The sequence below is a fragment of the Lissotriton helveticus genome, chromosome 11 (assembly GCF_964261635.1).
Source record: "Lissotriton helveticus chromosome 11, aLisHel1.1, whole genome shotgun sequence".
Lineage (NCBI taxonomy): Eukaryota > Metazoa > Chordata > Amphibia > Caudata > Salamandridae > Lissotriton > Lissotriton helveticus.
Genome location: NC_136072.1, coordinates 189687331 through 189707107, shown reverse-complemented (window position 1 = coordinate 189707107; position 19777 = coordinate 189687331). Strand labels below are relative to the sequence as shown.

Genomic DNA, 19777 nt, shown 5'->3' with positions numbered 1-19777 from the left:
GCAAAAATAGAAGAAATTTCACAGAAAAGCAGTCAATGGTTTCCTATGGAAGAAATTTAGGTTACTAGTAAAACACGGTTATGATTACTTTTGCGGTTCAGTACTGGGCTAAAAGGTACAGTACTGGCTTCTCTCCTGATCACAGGTGAGTACTTCGGAATTCGTTATTCGGCAGATTTTAGATGAATATTTTAAAGTTTTAAAACTTCACTCCTAGTGAAACCAGTCAATGTGAGCCTATGGAAGAAAAGTGAGTCATCGGCTTTTAGGCAAGTAATTGACTGGCAGAGTTAAGGTTCTGGTCATAGACTCAAGGGTCCCCCAGGGTCAGGTAGGTACAGTTGGTACACCCTCAGGGGCAGCCGGGTGCAGAGGTAGTTAGGCCCAATGTTATCCTATGAGAGGCAGGGGGCCTTCGGTTGGTGGCTTCCGGCTAGCAGGCCACGCGGGTTGTGGGAGCTGGGCTCGTGGTCATTTGCTCAGGGCAAATGGAGAAGTAGAATAGGATAAAGGTTGCACTGCCAGAGGCACTCGGGCGGCTGGGTGCAGGGTGCTTTTGAGTCGTTGGGCGCTCAATGTTATTCAATCGCGATCTTGGAAAGGGAACAAAGGCTGCAGGCTCAGGGATGGAGGATCTTCTGGAGCGACCAACACTTCGAGGGGCAAGTTGGGATCTTGTAGGATAGGTAGACACCCAGGAGTTGGGCACAGGGGGCCGTGGGGCGCGGAGTGCAGCGGGTCTTTTGAGGTCGGGAAATCTTACCCCCTGCTTGGTCGCGGTCGAAGGGGTCCTTTGTCCTGAGGCTGCAGGCGTCGTCAGGGTCTTTGAAGAGGGTCCTTGGGCACTGGATTCCAGGTCAGAATTGCAGGGGGGGGACATCCTCAGCGTCTTGATTAACTCTAGCACAGCCCAGGGTTGGAGTGTGCAGGGTTCGCAGTTCCTGGATGATGCCAGGGCTTGTTACTTGCTTTGAGCAGTACTATTGCTCTTGGGAGACCCAGGTACTCAGTCACAAGGCAGTCTGGTCCTCCAGGGTTTTTGAGGTTACTGACCACTGGAGACGCCGGGTTTAGCAAGAGCTGGTTCGAGGGTTGACAGGCCGGTAGGGCTGGGGCCAAATCAGTTTGTGTCTTCCTCTTCTTAGCGGCTGCACGGCAGGTCTTCTTGTCCCATTTTCTTCTTTCTTGTTTCGGAATCTGGATCTAAGGAAGGCTCAAGTTGCCCCTAAATACTAAATTTAGGGGCGTTACAGGTAGGGCAAGGGCAGGGACCAATGGGTCCTGTCCTAGGGTGGGTATACCCCCTAGCCTGCTCCTCTCCTATGGAAGGGGGGCAGGAGCCTAGCTGTGATTGGGCAGAACTCCTCATCTTCAAGATGGCAGGAGCCCGGGGTCGTGCTTCACCTCGTCTCACCCACCAGAGGGGTGGGGTTGACATAGGCTGGCACATCCCCGTCTCTGACGTAGGGTTTCCCGCCAGTCTTCCCACCAGAGTGGGGGTCAGAACTGGTGGGGGCCAGTTGCTGAGTACAGTAACTGGTCTGGAGAAGCTCACAAAGGCGGAATGCCTTTGAAGCTTCCCCTGCCCATCCTGGGGAGGAGGCTTGCCACCTCATCCCAGGATGTGCATTGTTGCAGGCCCGGGAGAGCGGGGGCTCTCCACACAGGGATCTATCAACATGTCTGCTGTGTGGCAGTCTCTCAGCCCAGACGTGGATTGTAGGTTAGGTTTCAGGGGGCATCTCTATGATGCCCTCTGTAGTGCATTTTACATTAAATCCCACACTGGCATCAGTGTGGGTTTAATGTGCCGAGAAGTTTGATATGAAACTTGTCAGTGTTCAGTGTAGCCATTATGGTGCTCTGGAGTTCGTAATGACAACCTCCCAGCACCATATACTCTTAATGGCATCACTGCACTTAGTGCCCAGGAATGGCCCTGGGTACTGTAGGGGCACAGGGCTCATGCACCTGTGCTCACACCACTGGCATAGGGCATCCAGCTAGAGGGGTGGCTGATGAATGCCAGGGCAGTGGGTTTGTGGGCATGGCACACAGGGATGTGTGCCATGTCGATTTTTTGTTTAGTTCCGCACTAGGACACTCAACCTGCAAAGGCCGTGTGTGTGTCAGGGCACAGGGCCCCTAAGGGTGGCACAATAAGTGCTGCAGCCCTTAAGGGTTTTCTCTGGTCACAATGCCCTGGGTACCTAGAGTAGCATTTACTAGGGTCTGACATGTGGCCAGAGATGCCAATTGGGTTTAGGCTTTAGTGCAGTTCTTAGGGAAGAAACACAGGTCCTGGGTACCTGATTGGCAGGGACCCAGGGCACACCAAGGAAAAGTGCATCAGGTATCCGGCAAAAAGTGGGGGAGGTACTGCAACAGAAACTCACTTTCTCAAGCGGTATCTCCAGTCACTTTTTGTCGATGTCGATTTTGAGTCTGCAACTCCTGGTTCACGTCATGGATGCCTGCTTTCAAGGCTTGTGGTTCCTTTAGCCGGCTGATGTCTGTGACTGATCCGCACCGCGTGTGTCACAACCCCAAGTCGTGCTGCTACTGCCGGACCATGAATCCGAAGTCTTTGCGGGAGCGTTCTCGGAAGCTTCTTGAGGCCAAAAATCTACTCCGTGCCATGCGAGGTCCCAGTCCCGTGGGAGTTTAAGAGACTGGTCGCGGAGCCACCACCACCTGCCTTCTTCAAAGTTTTCACACTCCTGTTAAGTCGAAGCACAAGAAGAAGTCGAAGAAGGACCGTCTCTCTTAGACTTCTTCCTTTCTGTGAGCCAACGCGACGAGGGATGCAAGTGGTGCCCCTCCTGGCGCTCCGCATGCAGAGCCCCAAGGGACGACTCTATTGCCCTCCCTTCTCAGGACCCGGAGCGAACCCAACCCATCTTTGAGCTTTTTACGAAGCGATGCATGCTATCTTTGGGCAGCCTGACTCTGACGGCGGGCGCGCATCCGGTCCCCACGGACTTTGCTGGGGGCCCTGGGCCTTTGACGCCAGCAGCTTTGGCCCGACACCTCCGGGCCCCCTTGGATCCAGGCATGGCTCCGGATCGGTACTGGTCGACCTGATTACACCTCCCCTGGCGCCGATTCGACCGGCAACACATCCTCGGCCGACACCGGTTTGTGTCACCAGCCGGCGGCGTCCCCGGCCTCCACCCCGATGTAGACACGGCCGACTAGTACTTTTGTGCCCCTGTTCTACCATAGCTTTTTTAGACCAGATTGGCAGCCAGACATCCTTTTGGGCACCTGGTCCACGCCCAACACAGGGACTCCTGTGTATAGTACGATTGCCCGGCTCCATGCGACCCCACTTTTCTTACAACACCTCTCCCCCGAGAGCTTGGTGGTCCAAGCCTCTACATCCAAAGGCGCATTACCTAACTTACCACCTGATAGGGAATCCAAAAAGCTGGACCATCTTGGGAAGCAGACGTTTTCTTCCTCCAGCTTGGGACTGCGTTTTTTAAACACTGCATGTCTGTTGGGCCGTTATACCCACTCCGTGAGTGATACGGTGGCGCAAGTGCTGTCCCAGTGCCTAGTGGAGGCTGGAGCCAGGTGCTCCCGTGCAGTTGCTGAGGGGAGAGACGCAGCAAAGCTTACCATTCGCTGTGGGCTGGATACTGCCGACTCGATAGGCAGGACGATTTCTACGTGGGTAGCCCTTCGATTCTACGCCTGGCTGAGGTCAACTGGTTTTTCAGGGGATGTCCAATACACTCTTATGGACATGCCTTTTGATAGCGGTCGCCTGTTCGGCAACAAGGCAGACAACTCGCTAGAGCGCTTTAAGTACTCTCGGGCTGCAGCCAAGTCATTGAGCCTCTCCACCACCCGCCCTGCGAAGGCTGCTTTTCTCTCCTTTCGTTGCTATGGAACGGGTGCCCCGCCACGTGCCACCCAGAGCCACAGGGCGGCACAAGCTGTTCAGACCCTGCGCCGCCGTAGATGTGGGAACCACCGCCAGGGTTCTGGGGCGAGCGGGCAGGCCAGTCCAACAGTCTTTCTGCAGCAGACTCCAAACCCTCCTAGTCTGACCTTTCAGGGGCACCAATCTTACGAGGGTGGCATGATTCGCCAGCCCCTCCCCCACTGGCGCACCATCACATCGGACAGGTGGGTTTTGAAAATAGTCCAAACCGGATACTCCCTTCCCCTCCACCCATGCCACCTAAGCACCATTGCATGTCAGTATATCATCTGGACCTTTTCCAACATGAAGTTATGGTTCTCTTGGCCAAGGGAGCCATCGAACGAGTTCCTGTCCCAGAAGTAGGTCGTGGTTGCTACTCCCACTTTTCTGTTCCCCAAGAATTACAAAGACCTGGGTCCTATCTTGGATCTTAGGAATGTCTACCGCTTCCTCCGGAAGGAAGTTCAAAATGTTGATGCTAGCTCAGGTCCTGTCTGCCCTCGACCCTGGAGACTAGATGGTAGCGTTGGACTTGCAGGACGTCTATTTTCACAACCCCGTCCTGCCGGCCCACAGGCGTTACTTTCAGTTCAAGGTAGGTCACAAGCACTTTCAGTTTACCGTGCTCCCCTTTGGCCTTACCAGCGCCCCTAAGGTGTTCACGACAAAAGTGATGGCGGTGGTTGCAGCCCATCTGCGTAGATCAGGGGTTCCAGTCTTCCCCTATCTCGACGACTGGCTGTTGAAGGCGGGCTCGCCCCAGGCTGTCGTCTCCTACCTCCAGACTACGGCCGGGCTCCGTCATTCGCTTGTGTTCTCAATCAACGTGCCGAAGTCACACCTGACTCCCTCTCTGAAGCTCCTCTTATCTGAGTGATTCTTGGCACAACGCAGTTTCGGCTCTATCCTCCCAAACAGCGAGTCCGGGCTATTAGGGCCATCATTCTGATCTTTCAACTTCTATCCCCGGTTTCGGTCAGAATGACCCTCAGACTACTTACTGGGCCTGTTAGCCTCTTGCATCCTGCTAGTGTACTATGCGAGATGGCATATTCGGGCTCTGCTGTGGGACCTGAAGTTCCAGTGGGCACAACATCAGAGGAATCTGGCCAATTGCATCCAGATCTCGGAGTGCACTGCACACCAATTGCAGTGGTGGCTAAGGAGTCAGGATTGGGTCGATCGCAGATTTCTCTCCCTTTCCCAACCAGAGTTCAGTGGTGACCCATGCATCACTTCTGGGATGGGATGGCCACATCAGTGGAGAAGTGTGGCTCAATGATTAGAGCGTCAGACCCTGATGCAGAGGTCTAGCCCGGGACCAGGGTTCAATTCCTGCCTCGGCGGGTCTTGGGATCAATTTCCTCGGACCTGATAATTCTAGCATCGGTGCCTATTCTAATCATGGGTCCCACTCTGCAACACTGGGCAATAGCTTGCTTAATCTCCACAACTGCCCCAACAACGCTAGGATGCCTGGCTTCACCGTGGGGGTGCCCAGGAGTGGGCATTTCACATGGTATGCATACAAGCGCCTGAGATACCCCTTCGGGGGTCGATTCGGGCGCTATACAAAAAACTACTACATTTACATTTACATGGGGGAGGTGGAGATCAGAGGCCTCGGGCGGAGTCCAGGCTCCACATCAACATTCTGGAGCTTCGGACGATTCGTCTTGCACTCGAAGCAATCCTTCCCTCTTTCCAGGGAAGAGTAGTGCAGGTGTTCCCCGTCATGTGGTACTGCAACAAACAAGGTGGATGGGGTCATTGACCTATGTCAAGAGGCCCTCCTCTGGACATGGCTGGAATATCAGAGCATATTTCTGGTGGTTCAACACCTGGCAGTTTCATTGCCTGGTGATGAATTACTTAGGTGCGTGATGGATTACGAATGGCGTCTTCACTCAGAGGAGTTGCAAGGTCTCTTTCAACATTGGTGAGAGCCTTGGTTAGATGTATTTGCCACTGAAGAAAACGTGCAATGTCAGCAATTCTGCGCTTTGGAATTTCCAAGGCGGCATTCACTATGTTACGCTTTTCGGCGCATGTTGAGTTGTGGTCTTCTATACGCCTTTCCTCCTATACCACTTCTGGCCAGAGTGCTGAAGATCAGGCGCAACTGGGCTCAAGTCATTCTTGTGGCTCCGAATTGGGCATGAAGAGTCTGGTATACCGAGCTGCTACACATGGTCATCGATCCTCTGATCAGACTGCCTCTTCTGGAGGTTTTTCTGTCCCAGCAGCGGAGGGCGGTCCTCCACCCGATCCTGTGCAGCCTCCCCCTCCTTGCGTGCAGATTGAGCAGCGGCAGTTGACTTAGTTTGACCTGCCTCCCGAAGTCTGTGATATCTTGGCAGCCAGGTGTCCCTCCACTAAGACGGTATACGCCTATAGATGGAACAAATTTGTGGCATGGTGTGCAGCAAAGGCTGTGGATCCCCTTTCTGAGGTTCTCTTGTTCCTTCTTTCTTTGTTCCAGCAGGGCTTTGCTATGGGCACTCTTAAGAGCTACCTCTCGACCATTTCAGCCTTTCTTAGGCTTCCTGATCAGCCATCCCTTTTCAAGTCCCTTGTTGTAAATCACTTAATGGCATTACTCACTTGTTTCCTCCAACCCCTTTTGTAATGCCACAGTGGGACTTGAACCTGGTTCTCAATTACCTTATGTGCACTCCCTTTGAGCTGCTCTATAACTGTTCTCTCAGACTTCTTACCCTAAAGACTGCTTTTCTATTTGCCATCACCTCTGCTTGCAGGGTGAGTAAGCTACAAGCTCTTTCGTCAAAGCCTCCTTTTCTGGCTGTTCATCCGGACAAGGTCGTCCTGAGATCCAGAACTTACTTTCTTCCCAAGGTGGTTACTTCTTTTCATATTGGTCAAACAGTCACTTTGCACACCTTCTTTCCGCATCCTTCTAAGGAGGAAGAGTCTCTATCGTATGGACCCAAAATATGCATTTTCATTTTTATTTGGATCGCACCAAGCAATTCCGATGGACGACCAGCTCTTTTATGGCTACATGGGCGCTAAGAAAGGTTGGGCCGTGCACAAACGGACCATCTCTAGGTGGGTTGTTTTGTGCAGTAAGGCGTGCTATTCTTTGGCAAAGAAGGAACCTCCAGTAGGGCTGCACACCCATTCCACCTGGGCGACGGCAGCTAATACTGCTTTGGGACGAGGAGTCCCCCCTCAATGACGTTTGTCAGGCAGCTACATGGGCATCTCTGCACACGTTCACTAAACACTACTGTCTGGACAGCCAGGTCCGGAGAGACTGCTTTTTTGGCCGGTTCTCCTGGACTTTTTGTGTAAACTTGGGTTGCAGAACCCCCTCTGGGGTATCTATTCGAAGGTAGGGAATCTATAAATGTTTCAGATGAACAAGTTACTTACCTTTGGTAACGATATATCTGTAAAACCTAGGTTAGTTATAGATTCCTTACCGCCCCACCCATCCTCCCCGTTCTGTGAACTGACTTCTAGGGTTAAGTATTTTCTTTCAGGGCCCTAGTTGTGTACACCAGTGGTCAGTGTCTTGCATGGCTCTGTGCTTCTGGCGTGGAAAGTCGTGTACAGAACTGATAGTGTGCGAGGGAGTAGCGGTCGCGACATCATCCTGGCGACCACGGCGCCAACAATGAACGCGGAGTGGACCAACACCACTTTTGACACGCAGAGGTACTGCTGAAGAAAAAAATCTCCGGATCCAGTCTGACTCATGGGGGTAATTCTAGGGTAAGGAATCTATAACTAACCTATGTTTCTTACAGATATAGTGTTACCGAAGGTAAGTAACTTGTTTGTTAGTGCCCCTATTTGAGAGGGAAGGTTTAGTCACTCTGGCTTGTTACTCAGTCTGTTTTCACTCCATGTTTGTTTGATCTGACCCGCCATGTTGTACACAGTCTCCTTTCTCTCACCAGTTTTGTATCTGAAATGTTTTTATAGTTGACTCAGGATGTACTTGCACATTAAGTTAGGCTCGTGAAAATTAACTTTTTTTACTGTGTGACTTGTACAGGGGAAGGAAAAAGAACTTATGGAATTCAGCAAAACTGTAAATGAAGCACGTTCTGCGATGGAAGTTGCGCAGTCTGAGCTCGATATATATCTGAGTCGACATAATACTGCTCTTTTACAATTGAATAAGGCTAAGGAGGCTCTGACAACTGCTTCAGATACTTTGCGTGAAAGAAAAAGTGCGATCAAAGAGCTTGAGGTCAAATTGCCTGAGACAGAACAGGAATTGAAAAAGGTAAGTGTTAAATGCATCAGCTTTCATAGACATGGAATTAGTAGTTTTGCAGCATTAATCGTTTTATGGATTCACTTGATGTGCATCTATTCCAGTATCTAGTTGTTGGGTCGGGATTAGTGTTTGTCTATCTTCTCTTGCCTCTGTTTGTTTTTATGTTGCTGTGAGCATTGTCGACCACCATTTGATGGTAAGTCGATCCCTCGTGACGTCAAATGGTACCCCGCCAGTGCCTGTGTGTGGTAACAAACTTTAGATTTCTTTTTTACCCGCTGTAGGGTCTGGAATCATGACGGTAGAGATCCAAAGAATCCCAGTGTATAACAGGAGAAAATGACTGGAAAATACCAAAGGTTCCAAAGAGTGTACGTACACCCGCCTGGGACACCCACGTGGCCGGCGAATGAGGAGAGAGGGTCATGAAAAATACCCCTTTTATGTTGTGCCCCAACTGCACCACAAATTTGCACAGAGGGAATCCACGTGAGGTCTGCAATCTGTGCCTGCCGAAAGACCAGGGGTCGAAGATTGTAAAGCCTGTGCAAAGTTTGTGACGAAAACCCTCAAGGTACGATGTTGATAGACTAGCTCACCATGCCATAGCTAGTACCCACAAGACTCCGGAATCCCTGTAAGAACTTGGCCTATCCAGTGATTATGAAGTGTGTCCAGGAGGCAGAATGAGCGCAATAAGAGAAGTCGGGCATCGAAGACACCGCTACTCATGCCGAAAGGAGGGAAGCGTGGAAGGCAGGGAAAGATGACAGAAGGTCAAAAAACTGCCAGAAGGTACGGTGCGAAGTCCTCAGACTCAGTCCTTGAAAGCAGCCTCGCTTCAAAACACACGAATTAAGGACGGCACAAACATAAGGAGCTTCACAGGTCCCAACCAAAGGACTCTGATGGGAGCAAAGATTTGGTGGTAGTTAATCCGAACTTAAGGTTGAGTGTAGCATGCGAAGGCTCTAGGACCAAATGGCGGACCGTCTCCAGAGGAAGGAGGAGTTCAGCAACTCCATGAGGTTTCCATCCTAACTGTCTGGATCCACAGAAGCAAAGTATGAACAGCATGCATGGAGACCTCAGCAACCCCAGAGCCATACGAAGAGCAACAATAGGAGTTCTACATACTCGAGAAAGAAGACTCAGCCGCGTTTAAGAACAGACAATTTGAGTATGCATGGCACAATTCTGAGTCTCCTTAAGAAGGGGTTGACAACTATCCCTCGAGACCTTCACCACTGGATGACCTGTCAGTGTACAATAACCTTAAAAGGGCAGCGGACACAAATTGGGTACAATTAGAGGAAGAAATTAATTCATCATGTTTCCTATTAGAAACCCTGATGCCTTCACAGAAACAAATCTCGACCTGCCCATGCTCTGCAGCATTTGTACTAGGGAAAAGAGGCTTTCAGAGAACCAGCAAAGAGCAATAACCCCTCTCGTGAAGAAGTACAAACATTCACACAGAAACTCAAATACATCAAGGGGAATTTCCCTGCACCTTCCATCATTGTGAAGACTGTAAGAAAGAGAAACCGAACCCTACATCAAGGGGGCCATGACTGGAACTAGTAGGAAGATGGAGAGAGGCAGCCACACAATAGAGGATAGCCAACTCCAATGTGCTCCTTAACCGCTCAGGCCAGCAGTCTAAAGAGATCAAAGGGCTGATGCAACACCTATCTCACACAAAGAAGGGGTGAGGGCTCCTCACTTGACCACCCCAGGCCCCCACAGGAATTCACGTGAACACACAAGGGGGGTGGTAGTGTACACACAAAACGAAAAACCACAATGAAACGTAGACATAGGGGAATCCAATTATTGGAAAAAGTTGCCCTCACTCACATGCCGAAGTATGTGACATTCTACCATCATTGGGCCTGCTTGCAATACGCCCTGGTGTAACCACACCCAGGACGGAGCATTAGGGGAGGGGAAAACAAAACAATGAATGTCACTCAACAAGCAAACCATAAATATCAGACAACATGTAACATAAAATGTGATGTGATGTGTACCAATCACCAAGTGTCAGAAATAATAGTGCGACTAAAGTGCAGTTAATAGGAAATGTTAAAACTGATTAAGGGTGCCAACTGAAATAAGTATTTTATTGGACATTACCTGGTACCCCTATCAGGATTAAAACTCAAAAAAGGATGGGAACTGTCTTGTTCGAGGCCCTAAGATCTCTCAAGACCTCCCTCCTGGTACTGCTTGTGTCGACATGTTTCAACCGTATAAAATGTGCCAAAGCTGGTCACCACGGTATTCTTCAGGACAGTCGCCTTTTATTTCTGTCCAAGCCCCACCGCAATTCGGTCTACTGGGCCCTTTGAAAATGAGTCGGTCTTTGCAGATCCTAACCCTCTCCTGTTGCATGTGGAGGTTTCTCCCGAATGCGGGAAAACGAAAACAGACTTACTGTAGATAAAAGAGAGAGAAAAGAGAGAAAATAACAATAACGTACTGTCATGCGCTCTGTTTTACCATCTTCCGGTTCGTCATTTCTTTTGTGCAAACCATTTATATCTCTTTTATATCAAGCCATTTTTGTGGTTTGGTTGGTAACAAGTGTTTCTAATTCATTCGTGATCCTTTAAATGGAGTGGGATCTCTGTACCCCTCCCTTCCCAGTTTGTGAGCACATTATTGTCCGACCCCATGCTTCCCGATCGGATTGCTCGCCTAACTTTTTTCACACTCATCACATTAAATTCTCCCGTGAAGGTCTCACTCGCATCAAATCTCACCATTTTTCAAAAAAATATATATTCCCCACTGTGCATCTCAGACATCAATACCGTTAACTTAACTTACCGAGTTCATTGAGTATGTGAACCCGAATTGGTGCCCGGCGGGAGGTTCCCCCTTCGAACACAACCTGTATAAGCACGGGAAAATGTGGGGAGGGAAGGAAAGTACAAGGGAACGGCTTTAGAGTCATGTTTTTTTAGCGTTTGACTCAATTCCTTGGTATGGTTTCCGAGTTGTTAAATCCCACCCAAAAACACCCCCTCCTTCCTCTCTCCCCTCTCTCCTCCTCCCTCTGTGCTCCTTACTGTTCCTAGGGTGGCGTCCTGCTTCCTTGCCCGCTTTCCGTGACACCGCGTAGTCAGTGTTTACGGTCTGGTTGCAACCTTAAATATCTTAAGAGGGCGTTTTCCCGCTTGCTTGCACTCGCGTCCATGTGATTGACGTGGAACCACGTCCTACCGTCAACCACTTGTATCCAAGATACCGCGCTGAGTGGGCGTTGCCTGGGTAAATGTTATTCCGCCCCAAGTGCTGTTGTCTCGGAAGTCTGTGTTTACTACCTCCGTGATCACCTGTCAGGGATCGCAAAGCATACTGGAACCAGTAGTTCCCATGTTTCTCAATCCCGCTTGTTCGTTCCTAGTTGATGCTCCTTACATTAAGTTATTTCCTGTACCATTATCCCCACGTTTGTCAATTATCTTATTACAACCCGATGTCTATCTCCTGTTTGCAATGTAACAATCATATCGAAACAGAAAAACAAGAAACAACCCACCGGGGCATAATTAATTTACAAATTACAATTTATTATACACAGATGGACTGTGGGACGTGTATTAGGTGAGAGGAGATCTTATCCCGCCCTTCTCTTCTGGTCCTATCTGTGGGATCCCTGTTGGAAGTGTTGGCATATGATAAATTCGCCCTCTCTGTTGTGCTGATCCGTCCCCACTCTCAACCGTCCCATATTACTACGGTACCTCGTATCCAGAGCGCTCATCCAGCCAGTAGCATATCCCAATTATCTATCTTGCCAGAGAGACCCAAGGTATATCATCGTTCAGTCCGGTTATGTGGCTCTTTAATCGGTACACCCATCTTTGTTCAAACTGTAACAATGTTCTTTGTTCATCCATTCGACTCCTGGTTATTGGGACTTTCTCTATGATGGTCCATGATAAATCCTCTACACTGTGGCCCTGCTCTAAAAAGTGTGCAGTGAGTTTCGTATTAGATTTACCACATCGTATTGTGCTACAATGTTCTGTTATTCTTGTCCTCACTCTCCTACTCGTCATGCCCACATACATCTTGGCACAGGGGCACTTCAACAGATATATCACCCCCTGCGAGTTACAATTTGTGTGAGATTTCTGTATCCAGGGCGTACGTAATCCCAGATCTATCGTGTGAGTGTTCTTGGTGAGGTGGCACGCACTACATGAACCACAGCGTGTGTGGCCTATATAAGTGGGTAACCCTGTCCCTGTTGTCATGGGCCCTTGTGTCTCTGTATTCCTTGGTCTCGTGTGTATCAACATGTCCTTGAGATTGCTACTTCGTCTGAATGAAAACAAGGGTGTCTCTGTATTTAATCCCCCTGAATTCAGGATTCTCCAATTCCTCAATACTAGGCGCTTGACATGTTGTGAGGCTCCCAGAGGAGCTTCCAAGAGAGCCATGGCTGTAGTCCTGGAGGGTAAAAACATCACCAACTCCTGCCTCAAAGCTTATTGTAATTTTCAGAAGCTGCCATGTCGTCTTATGGGAGGAAGAACGAGTACAGCAATCTTAAAGAGACATGTTAGTGATAGATTCCTTACCTTAGAATATCCCCAGGCCTCAGACTGGATCCGGAAATTTTTGTGTAGCAGTACCCTTGCGTGTCAGTAGGCGTCGTCTGCGGCTCCGCGTCCGTCGTGGGCGCCGTGAGGACGTCGTCGGAGTACTTAGACGCCGCCTCTGCGTGCTGACGTCAGTTCTTTTTTCCGCGCCAGCAGCGCAGATCCGGAAAAAGTGGTACCTTAGTCACTTTTTGACTAAACTTTTTTGATCTTTTGATCATCCTTTTTCGAAGTCTTCGAATCCGAACGGTGCCGGTAGGGATGCCAGGTTTTAAGCCCTGTGAGGATTGCGACCGGCTGATGTCGGTCACCGACCCTCACCGTTGGTGTCTCCACTGCCTCTGCGTCGATCACGACGACAAGACCTGTTCCGACTGTCGGGCCCTGACTTCGAAGGCTAGGCGGGAGTGGTCCCGTAAGCGGCTCGAACTCCGGCAGTCGGCCCCACGCCGAGAGGTCCCGGTCAGGACCCTGAGTACCAGGAGATGGGTGATGAGGAGGATTGGAAGGGTTCTGAGGACCCTCTGGCACGTGAATGCCAGTCTCAGGAGGACTGGGCAGGTGATCTTGGGGAGGCCAGTGGTATAGACACTTCGCCTGACACTGGCTTTGTCTCACCTCCTACCGTGGCTTCGGAGAAGGGGGCAACCTATAGTGTGGTGTTGATGAGGGCAGCCAAGGCCTTGGGCCTTGAGCTCCCCGTCGCAGCCGTGAGGACTAATCTCCTCACTGAGGTCCTTAAAACGCGGTCATGCTCAGCTGAGCCTCTGCTGCCTTTTAACAAGGCCTTAACTGACATTCTTTTGGGCACCTGGTCCAGGCCCGCTACAGGTTCGCCTGTAGATAGGAACGTGGCCAGACGCCACCGCACGGCCCCGGGCGACCCTAGTTTCCTGTCCACCCACCCTACCCCTGAGAGCCTGGTGATGCAGGCCTCAAATTCCCAGACACGCATTCCCGTCGGCGGCGCCTGACACGGAATCCAAGAGGTACGAGCAAGAAGGTATTCTCCTCCCTGAGTCTGGGACTGCGGTCTTCCAACACCGCGTGCCTCTTGGGCCGTTACACCCACTCTCTGTGGGATACGGTCGCGGACGTGCTGCCGGAATGCCCGTTGGAGGTATGGGCTAAACTCGGCCAAGCCCTTGTGGAAGGCCGAGATGCGTCACGTTATTCGATCTGGTGTGGACTGGATACCACCGACTCTGTGGGCAGAGCGATGGCAACGACGGTGGCGAATCGTCGCCACGCCTGGTTGAGGTCCGCCAACTTCTCTGCTGATTTCCAGAATACACTCATGGACATGCTGTTTGATGGCCGTCGCCTTTTTGGCGACAAGGCAGACCATGCGCTTGAGCGCTTTAAGGACTCCAGGGCTACGGCAAAGTCCTTGGGCTTCTCGGCCCCGCGCCAGCAATCGGCTGCCTTTCACTCCTTTCGTGGCCACGGAAGGGGTGTACCCACACGTGCTGCCAGCCACGCTCCGCAGGGTAATACCCAACGCGGTGGCGGCCGTGGAAACCGCCAAGGTGGTGGTCGGGGACAACGGCGAGGTCAGTCCGCACCTTCCCCCGCAGCATCCGCCTCAAAACCCTCCTAGTCCGTGCTTTCAGGCCCATGTGACGCCAGTGGGGGGCAGGGTTCGCCATCACCTCCTCCACTGCCGCACTGTCACGTCGGACAGGTGGGTGCTGCAAATCGTCCGAACGGGCTACTCCCTCCCTTTCGAGGCGACCCCTCCAGCCATGCCACCGCAGTACCACTGAGTATCAGGGGTATCATTTGCGGCTTCTGCAGGAGGAAGTTACGGCCCTCTTGGCCAAGGGGGCCATCGAGCGCATTCCTAGGCCAGAAGTAGGGTGTGGTTGCTACTCCCACTACTTTCTGGTACCCAAGAAGGGCAAAGGGGGCCTACACCCTATCTTGGACCTAAGGAACGTCAACGGCTTCCTCCGGAAGGAGAAGTTCAAAATGCTGACACTGGCTCAGGTCTTAGCTGCCCTGGACCCAGGAGACTGGATGGTAGCGTTGGACTTGCAGGACGCTTATTTCCACATCCCCGTCCTGCCGGCCCACCGGCGCTACCTGCGGGTCATGGTTGGCCACAAGCACTTTCAGTTTACCGTGCTCCCCTTCGGCCTTACCAGCGCCCCACGGGTGTTCACAAAGGTGATGGCGGTGGTCGCAGCTCATCTGCGCAGGTTGGCGGTTTCAGTGTTCCCCTACCTCGACGACTGGTTGTTGAAGGCGGGCTCGCCCCAAACAGTCGTCAGCCACCTCCAGACAACGGCAGACCTCCTGCACTAGCTGGGGTTCTCCCTCAATGTGCCAAAGTCACACCTGTGCCCCTCTCAGAAGCTCCTCTTCATCGGAGCGGTTCTGGACTCGGCGCAATTTCGGGTTCATCCTCCCGAACAGTGGGTCCGGGATATTCAGGCTCTGATTCCACTCTTTCAGCCTTTATCCCGGGTCTCGGTCAGGTTGACGCTGCGGCTTCTGGAGCTGATGGCCTCCTGCATCCTGCATCCTGCTGGTGCATCACGCCAGGTGGTGGATGCGGCTCTGCAGTGGGACCTGAAGTTCCAGTGGGCCCAGCATCAGGGCAACCTGTCCGACCACGTCCTGATCTCGGAGGGCACTGCAAGACCACTGCAGTGGTGGCTCATGGACCGCGATTGGGTCAGCGGCAGATCCCTTTCCCTTCCCCAACCGGAGCGCGTAGTCGTGACGGATGCGTCCCTCCAGGGCTGGGGAGGCCACATGGGAGAGGCGGAGATCCGAGGCCTCTGGTCTCCGGCGGAGGCCCGGCTCCACATCAACCTTTTGGAGTTGCGGGCGATTCGTCTAGCACTGAAAGCATTCCTCCCCTCTGTCTGGGGGAGTGTAGTGCAGGTGTTCACGGACAACACCACCACCATGTGGTACTGCAACAAAAAGGGCGGGGTGGGGTCGTGGACCCTTTGCCAGGAGGCTCTGCGCCTCTGGCAGTGGCTGGAACGCCAGGGCGTGACCCGGGTGGCTCAACACCTGGCAGGTTCTCTGAATGCCAGGGCGGACGAGCTCAGCCGTCAGTGCATGATGGATCACGAATGGCGTCTGAACTCGGACGTGGCGCAAGGCCTCTTTCAGCGATGGGGAGAGCCTTGGTTAGATCTATTCGCCACCGAAGAGAACGCGCAATGTCATCAGTTCTGCGCGTTGGAATTTCCAAGGCAGCACTCGCTCGGAGAAGCTTTTTGTCGCAAGTGGAGTTGCGGTCTATTGTACGCCTTTCCGCCTATACTACTTCTGCCCAGAGTGCTGAAAAAGATCAAGCGCGACCGGGCACAAGTCATCCTTGTGGCCCCGGACTGGGCACGAAGGTACTGGTATCCAGAGCTACTCAGTATGTCAGTCGATCCCCCCGGTACGCCTGCCTCTTCAGGAGGACCTTCTGTCACAGCAGCAGGGGACAGTCCTCCACCCGAACCTGTGCAACCTCCACCTCCATGCTTGGAGATTGAGCGGCGACAGTTGAGGCCATTTGACTTGCCTCCTGAAGTCTGTAACGTCATTCTGGCAGCCAGGCGTCCCTCCACAAAGTCGGTATACGCCTGCAGGTGGAATAGATTTGTGGCATGGTGCACAGCAAAGGCTGTAGATCCTCTTGCTGCCCCGCTCTCTGAGGTTCTTCTCTTCCTTCTTTCTCTTGCCCAGCAGGGATCTGCTCTGGGCACTATCAAGGGCTACCTTTCTGCCCTTTCAGCCTTTCTAAGGCTGCCTGATCAACCTTCTTTGTTCAAGTCCCCTATTGTAAATCGTTTTCTAAAGGGCATCACACACACTTTTCCTCCTGTTCCGTTTGTGATGCCTCAGTGGGACTTGATCCTTGTTCTTACATTTCTGATGTGCGCTCCCTTTGAGCCACTTCACAACTGTCCTCTCCGCCTTCTTACATTGAAGACTGCCTTCCTGGTTGCCATCACCTCTGCCAGGAGAGTGAGTGAGCTCCAGGCCCTTTCTTGTACTCCTCCTTTCCTTTCTGTCCATCCGGACAAGGTTGTGTTGCGTACTAAGCCGTCTTTCCTGCCCAATGTTGTCACGGCCTTCCACATCGGGCTGTCTATCACCTTGCCAACCTTCTTTCCGCCACCGCATCCCTCTAAAGAGGAAGAGCGGCTCCACCGTCTGGACCCAAAACGTGCGCTCTCATTCTATTTGGATCGCACACGCCAGTTCCGGGTGGATGACCAACTCTTTGTTGGTTACGTGGGCGCTAAGAAGGAGAAAGCGGTGCACAAGAGGACCATCTCCCGGTGGATCATCTTGTATATCCAGGCATGTTACTCCTTGGCTAAGAAGGAGCCCCCTGTTGGATTGCGGGCTCATTCCACCCGAGCCACGGCGACTACAACTGCCCTGGGCCGGGGAGTGCCCTTACAAGACATCTGTCAGGCAGCTGCGTGGGCCTCGCTGCACACGTTTGCAAGACACTACTGCCTGGACAGCCAAGTCCGGAGGGATGGCTTCTTTGGCCGTTCTGTCCTCCAGGACTTTCTGGTGTGCTTATTGGTTCGCAGACCCACCACCGGGGTTGGTGCTGCTGGGGTATCTATTCTAAGGTAAGGAATTGATCACTAACTTGTCTCTTTCAGATGCACAAGTTACTACTTGTGTAACGATATATCTGTAAGAGACATTAGTTAGTGATAGATTCCTTACCGACCCACCCATCCTCCCCGTTCTGCGAACCGATATCTAGGGTTAGGGTTTTCCCCTTCAGGGCCCTAGTTTCAATGGCACCAGTGTTGGTTTTTAACATGGCTCAGCGCTTCTGGCGCGGAAAAGCTGTGTCTAAGAACTGACGTAAACACGCGGAGGCGGCGTCTAAGAACTCCGACGTCATCCCGACGCGGAGCCGCAGACGACGCCTATCGACGCGCAAGGTTATTGCTACGCAAAAATTTGCGGATCCAATCTGACGCCTGGGGATATTCTACGGTAAGGAATCTATCACTAACTAATGTCTCTTACAGATATATCGTTACACAAGTAGTAACTTGTGCTTCAGGTACAATACTGCGATTTACGGGACCACCACCACTAGGGCGGTTCAGGAGTGCAAAAGTGTGTCCGGTGCCATATGGTCGGTCTTTGCGTAGAGAGGCTTCAGGCTTGGACTGGGAGGCCAGTCGGGCTGAACCAACAAGGGGCTCAAGCCTCGCAGTGTTCGGGGAATTTGGGGACACATTTGAACCTCTTGTCCATGAGCCAGGGGCGAAAGGTGCGTAGGTGTCTTAGGAGTCTGATTTCCCTTACTGGGAGCAGTCGCGGGGAGAGCTGGCTAGTGAACAGAGGCTGCAGGCACTTCTGTAAAAATTCTCTTTTTGCATGGTTGCCCCACTTTTTGCTAAACTGCTTATCTGCTTTGACGGAGTGTGCCCTGGGTTCCTACCAAACAGGTACCCAGGGCCTATGTTATTTCCCTAAACTGCATTAAAAACAAAAGCTAATTGGCACTCTGGCCACACATCAGTCCCTTGTGAATGGTACCACAAGTACCAAGGGCACTGTGGCCAGGGAAGGGCTCTAAGGCCTGCAGCAATTATTGTGACACCCTTAGAGGGCCTGTACCTTTACACCCGTCACTGCCTTTGCTGGCTGCGTGTTTTGGTGCAGAAAAAAGTGGAGGCGACATGGCCACATCCCTGTGTGCCATGCCTACAACCCACTGCTGTCGGTCAGCCACCCATCTAGCTTGGTGCACTTACCAGTGGTGAGGGTAAAGTTGCATGAGCCCTGTACACCTTCAGTGCTTACGCCAATTGGTTTAGACATTGTAAGTGCATTAATGCCATTAAGAGTATATGGTACTTGGAGTCTCATTACAAACTCCACAGCACCATAATGGCTTTACTCAAAACTGGGAAGTTTGGTATCAAACTTCTCAGGTCATTAAACCCACACTGATGCCAGTGTGGGATTGAAGGAAAAATGCATACAGAGGGAATCTTAGAGATGCCCCCTTAAAAATGACCTAACACTAGTGTCCATGCTGAGTGGCTGGCTGCTCGCCAGCTGCCACCACCAGACATGTTTATGGACCGCTGGGTGGAGAGCCTGCTGCTCTCAGGGATCTGAAACCATTCACTTCCTGGGACAAGGTGCCAAGCCTCCTACCCCAGGATGGACAGAGTCCACCAAGGGGAAGCTTCAAAGGCTTGCCGCCTTTGTAAGCTTCCCCTAGCGTTTTGCAGCTTCCACCACTTGTTCTGACCCCCACTTTGGGCGAGAGAATCGTCGGGAAAACCAATTGAGGAAGGGAGGTGTGCCCACCTTTGCCAACCCCACCCCTCAGGTGGGGTAAGCGAGGTGAAGCTCAACTCTCAGTGCCGTCATCTTGCAGATGGGGTGACCCAGCCAACCAGCATGAGGCATATGCCCCCCTCCCACTGGAGGGTGGCATAATTGGGGCTGTATCCACCCCAAGGAAGGGACCCATTGGTCCCAACTTTTAACTCACTGTAACACCCCTAAATCTAGTATTTAGTGGCGCCCCTGACCCTTGTCTCTCCATGCTAAAGCTAAGAGGAGGAGGAGGACGCCCACTGACTTGTCCCCAGCCATAGTGGCCAGTCCCCACCTCGAACCTGCAGAAGGGAACTCCAGGTGTGTCCTTCAGCCAGCAATCTCAAGAACCCCGAGGACCTGCCCTGCCTTCCACAGAAAAGACTGTCTTCCGTGAGCACTGGATTTGCTCACTCATTCTTGCTCTGACCAAATCCGCGAGTCTGCACCACTGTGTTCCCGACGCCCACGGCCTGAGTTAGAGTGGCCCAACACCACAAGAAGGTCTCCCCGGTGATCCTGACCTGACCTGAGATCTGGTGATCTCTGACCTGCCTCGATTCTCCCAGTGAAGTCTGCAGCCTTTCTGGAGGATCCCCCTCACCGTATCTGGTAAGGAATACCAGACTCCTAAAGACACCTCTG

The 19777-nt window shown here is 52.0% G+C and overlaps 1 protein-coding gene across 2 annotated transcripts in view; it reads left to right on the top strand.

The window, feature by feature from the left end:
* The window catches only part of SMC4 (structural maintenance of chromosomes 4), a 630932-nt gene that overhangs the window by 168950 nt on the left and 442205 nt on the right, over window positions 1-19777 (top strand). For both annotated transcript variants that reach the window (XM_078666858.1, XM_078666857.1), the window contains one exon: window positions 7959-8192. In XM_078666858.1, coding sequence (XP_078522984.1) covers window positions 7959-8192 — 234 coding nt within the window. The remainder of the gene's footprint in view (window positions 1-7958; window positions 8193-19777) is intronic.